The sequence below is a fragment of the Pteropus vampyrus genome, unplaced genomic scaffold (genome assembly GCF_000151845.1).
Source record: "Pteropus vampyrus isolate Shadow unplaced genomic scaffold, Pvam_2.0 Scaffold85, whole genome shotgun sequence".
Taxonomy (NCBI): Eukaryota; Metazoa; Chordata; class Mammalia; order Chiroptera; family Pteropodidae; genus Pteropus; species Pteropus vampyrus.
Window position 1 is genome coordinate 8,306,004 of NW_011888866.1, and position 5,256 is coordinate 8,311,259.

Here is a 5,256-nt window from a genome sequence, read left to right on the forward strand (position 1 = left end):
GTTTGTATTTGCACATAACTTCATTTCCCACCACAATAATGCATCAAACTAGAGGTCATAATACTAAAAGAAACAAAATTTAGGGACACAAATTCTGTTAGGTCCTTGATGTGGGGCCAGCCAAGACAACATAATCTTGAGAAAGTAGTTCAAATCAAATTTTATTGTCAAACATTTAGGGAGCACTTACAGTGTAGGAAGTGTTATACTAGCTAATCTCAGATGAACAAAACAAAGATGGTAGGGGCCTGAACAAAGATTGAATCTGAGAGACAAAGCAAGGGACATTGTGAAAGGTATATCAATTGATTGGTGAGAAGGGAATGGGGTGATGGACTCTGACCTCATTTCCTACCACTGTGCCCCTCACTCACTCATTCTGAAGGCACATTAGCCTCTTTGGAGCAGTCTCATGTGCTCCTGGCTCAAGAAAATTTGCTGTTCTCTCTGTCTGGAATGCTAGTTTTCCACATATCTGCATGGCTCTCTCTCCCACCCTTTAAAGTTGTTCAAATATCACCTTGTCCAAAAGATATTTACTGCCCACCTTATAGACTCCCCTTCATGGCCTCAACCAGACTGTTACTTTCTAACCTGTTATACTGCTTTGCTATTGTACATGTCACTCAGCATGCCCTGATATATTTATTTGTTTGTCTCCATCCACTAAGGTATAAGCTCCAAAATTGTTTTGCCACTACCCAGAAAAATGCCTGGTACATGAGTGGTACTCAAATGGTTATCAGTTGATTGAATAAAGTACTTAAGAGGCAGCAGGGTCAAGTTAAAGAGTTTTCAAAATAGAACCTACTATTAATGTCCAAAGACAGAAGAGTAGAATTTGAGAAAAAGACAGCTTCAAAATGTTTTGAAAGGCTCACACGTACTAAATCTTTGTTGGTTTGTTATGAGACATTAGGAAATCTGAGAAGTCGAGGTTAAGGTAGTTAACAATTTATTTAAGAAATGTTCAATAAGGAATGTTTGGCTTGGCATTTTTATAAATGAGAAATCTCGATATGGAATTTCCAGGCTATTTTTTGCAATATGGGTAACTAACTATATAACTGAAAAAAGATTTCACTATAAAACACTTAGATGATGCTGATTACAATATAATGAACATGTTCTTTAACTGTACTGTTATCTCTCAAGAAAGTAAGGGAATACCCTAAGACCATCTCTCTCCCCCACAAAACTACAGCAGCAGCAACAGAGGGAACAAACAACAACCTGACACTGAGTGTGGTTTGTTTTGGGTTTGGTTTTGACAGTATCAGCGATCAAGGTGCTTTGTTTTAATGGCGACATGCCGTTAGGAGAGAAAGCCTTGGATTTGTGGAAATAGGGCACTGGAATGGAAAGACCTCAAGAAATTGACAAAAACATTAACATAAAAAGTGCTTCGTGGTTTGTGATATTTCTGGATTACTTGGTAGAAGAAAGTAAAACATTTTCAGAGGGAAAATCTCCATCCAGACCTTACAATTCTCACAGAAAACGCCCTACTAAGCACGAACTCACAATTTAAATTGATAATCCATTCCTTCCCCACCCATGCAGCCCCAACCATGAGCAAGGACCAATAAACCAGAAATGCAGGATTTGGCACTTGAGAACTTCAAGTAATATACTTACCAGATGGAAACCATAAAGTAAAAAATGTTTAAAATAATTGCAAACATAAAAAGAATTGAAACATCTGGGGAAAGAAGACATTATTAAAGATATAAGACTGATTTGAATTTAAAAAATGACTTCCACCTACGAAAAATATAGCCATTGATATTAAAAACTTAACGGTCAGAAGTTAAATGGCAAGCTTGACAGAGTTGGAGAATTGGTGAACCAGAAGTTAAGCCAGAGGAAATTATACAGAATTCAGCAGAAAGAAATACAGTTAGTATGAGAGAGGTTATGAGATGTAGAGGAAAGATAAATGCTTCAACTTATGTCTAATAGGAATTCTATACAGAGAAATTAGAGAAAATAAAGGAAGAGGCAATATTTTGAAAAGCAAATAGCTGAGAATTTTTTTAGTAATGATAAGAGACATATACTTTCAGATTCAGGAATCATAATTCTCAAGCAGGATAAATGAAAAGAAGTAGTATTTCCAAGATTTCAGTTCAATTTGTTGGGTGTGGAACACGTTTTTCTCTTTTTTCTCTTGTATTCTATTATAATAATTGAAAAAGAAAAAGATTTCTAAGATTGGCTATTCACCCATTTGACCTAAAGTGAAGCACCAAGTACGCTAATAGGCTGAAAGGAACAAAGTCTCAGATGAAGGGTAGGGTATGGGATTAAAAACATGGATAAGGGATGTGGACTCTGACATTGAAAGTAAGAGGGTGAAGCTGAGTGATCATGTAGATGAGAAGGGCAGGAAATTTCTTGTTCAAGAATAAAACTGAGAGACTTGTGAAGAATCTGTGTAAAGAGCTTGGGGAGACTGGTGAAGTTCTCCTATAATTGTTGAGGGGATAAGAAAGAGAGAAGATTAAACAAGGGTAAAATAATTTTCGGTCTCTTGGTTGACAATGAAGTGTTGGGCAAATGTTTATTACTAAAATTTCTGGTATGTGCCTTTGTCATTTAAAATTATTCTCGAATTACTGGTCAAATGATTAAACAAGAGAAATAAATGTAATACTAGATAAAAGGAAAAATTATACGCATATGCAGATTAGACATACTGCTTCTAGAAATCAAGTGAAAAAATAAACTGTGAAGAATAGCCTGAGAAACAACGAATAAGTAGGCTAAAGAGAGAAGGAAGGGGGAGGACTACAGGTAAACCCAGTCATTTAAAAAAAATTACAATAATTTAAACATTTTATGACAGGCACATAAAATAGATGAATCAAACAAATCAGAGAGTCCAGAGGTAGGCCCATAGAAAAGTGACATTTTGAATTAGTTGAGGAAACAATGCCTTATTCAACATATAGGGTTAGGGGGGAAAACTCCAAATTGGAATCCTATGTTATTATTTACACTTAAGTAAATTCCAGAGTAACTGAAAATTCAAATGTGAAAAATTATACTATAAAAATAATGAAGAAAAATTATGAAAAACAATTTTGAACAGAGAAATGTAGTTCCAAGCAAAAAAACAAACCCAAACCATGAAAGATGGGATAAATTTGGATACATACAAATATAACATCTCCACATGGAAAAACACTATAAGCAAAGTTGAAAATATTGATAAATTAGATATATCTCTAAATGTAAACAAAAGGCTGACCATCCTTAATATGTAAAGAGCTGTTAAAAATCAACAACAAAGTAGGAAACTGTAAAGGGTATAAACAAGCAATTCAAAGAAAAAATAGATTTCGAACATTTGGAAACATTCTGAACCTCGTTCATAATTAAATTCAGGTTAAAATAATCATGAAAAAAAATTAACCTTAGATTGGCAAAATCACCTTTGATAAGAAGGTGGTGTAATAGGCATCTTACTTGTTGTTGTTGAGTGTTAACTGTGGTAAAACCTTTTGGAAGGCATTTAGTATCATTTACCAAATTGTAAAAAGGTACATATCCTCTGACCCAGCAGTTCTATATAAACTCTTTTTTGAAAAATAAAGTATATAGGTACAAATGATTATTATGCTAAAAGATAGGAAACAAATGTTTATCCATAGGCGACCAATTAAAATGCTTTCATACTATACATACACACACACACACACACACACACACACACTATATAACTATGAAAAAGAATGTTACGTATTTATTGATAATAAAATGAGTATTGAGTATTTATGAACCAGGAACTGTTCTAGGTACTAGGGATATAGTTGTAAACTAAACAACAAAAATCTCTGCCCTCGTAGAACTCACATTCCAATAAGGGAAGAACGAAAACAGCGGGAAAGGGTGACTAGGATGCTTATTAGTGCTGTAAAGAAGAGAGAGTGGAGACGCACGTACTGCCCTTTGCTGACATTTTTCGCTACGCACAGAAAAATCTCTGGTAGGTAATAAGAGGAACTAATTGGCTCTGGGGAGGGGTACTGGAGGTCTGGGGCAGGAACCTTAGTTTCCGATGAAAATGTTTCTTTTGCCATATCTGTATATCGATTAAAAGGGAGGAGGAATAAAGGAAGAGAACATCACTACAAGTCTTTAAAAAATTGGTCGTAAAATCCAGCGAGCCTGAGACGCAACTGCTTGCGTCGCAATGTCCGAAGAAGCGTAGTTTCCCGTAGCGGACGCCAAGCAGGTCCGCTCGGGACCGGAATCCAGCGAGTCTAGGGAAGGGAGTGAAGAAGTGACTTCTAGAGACAACCCAACGTGTAGAAAGCCCTCTAGGGGCAAAGCACAAACCAAAGACGTGATATCTAAGACATGAGTAAATCCTCACGTTACAGGGCACGGTGAAGGAAAACTAGGTGCTGTGAGAGAGCGACCTCAACAGGCGGCGCAGAGTCATGTTTCACTTTCCCGGAGACAGGGTGGCCAGGCTGACCGTGCAGCTCTGCGCCTGCGCCCAACGACAGCGTTTTTTTTTTGCCGGCGCGGCCACGAGGGGGCGCAGTCGGGTTCGGATCGCTTTCTAGGGGCCCTCAGGAGCGCTGCACGCTCGACTTTTCCGGGTCGGGACTGGGAAGAAAATAACTTCCTGTGACGGGGCTACGTCACTTCCTTTCAAGCTCGGCTTTTGGGTGGTGGGTCTCCACGCGCGTTCAACATGCGTATCGAGAAGTGTTATTTCTGTTCGGGGCCCATATACCCTGGCCACGGCATGATGTTCGTCCGCAACGATTGCAAGGTGAGGGGGCCAATGCCAGAGCGCGCCCGGCTGCGCTCCCGCGGGCCGAGGCCTAACCCGCCCGGCTTTCTGCGCCTGCGGCGTTCGGCCCCGTTCTCCACGCTGCCCTCGAGGGAGGGAGGCTTCGCGAGGAGCTCCGGCCTCGACCTCCCGCTTGGGAAGTTTCTCCTTGTGGGCGTCGGGAACGGAGCTGGTCACCAGGCCAACTTTGGGCGAGGCTGGCTGCGATGAGGTTCAGGAGCGGTCTCAGCCAGCCCCGACGGGGACTGCGAGGGTGTGTTTGGGTACTGCGGCCACTCTGGTACATGGGCCAAGTTTTTCAATTCAGTAAACTTTGTTGAACGGATGCTTGGTCAAGCGTCATTCCTAGGGTCTGTGTCCATAGACTTGGGACTATCCATAGTGTGTAGTGGTCGATAGAAATGTTGCATGTGGCTTAATAGTAGACTTATATATTATGAGGTTAT

The 5,256-nt window shown here is 39.7% G+C and overlaps 1 protein-coding gene across 2 annotated transcripts in view; it reads left to right on the forward strand.

The window, feature by feature from the left end:
* Positions 1–4,595: 4,595 nt before the first annotated feature.
* RSL24D1 (ribosomal L24 domain containing 1) overlaps positions 4,596–5,256 on the forward strand; it is a 20,028-nt gene continuing 19,367 nt past the window's right edge. Inside the window, exon 1 of one of the 2 annotated variants that reach the window (XM_011363460.2) lies at positions 4,596–4,789. In XM_011363460.2, coding sequence (XP_011361762.1) covers positions 4,709–4,789 — 81 coding nt within the window. In that variant the 5' untranslated portion in view covers positions 4,596–4,708. The remainder of the gene's footprint in view (positions 4,790–5,256) is intronic. The other variant, XM_023532571.1, reaches the window with a different exon arrangement.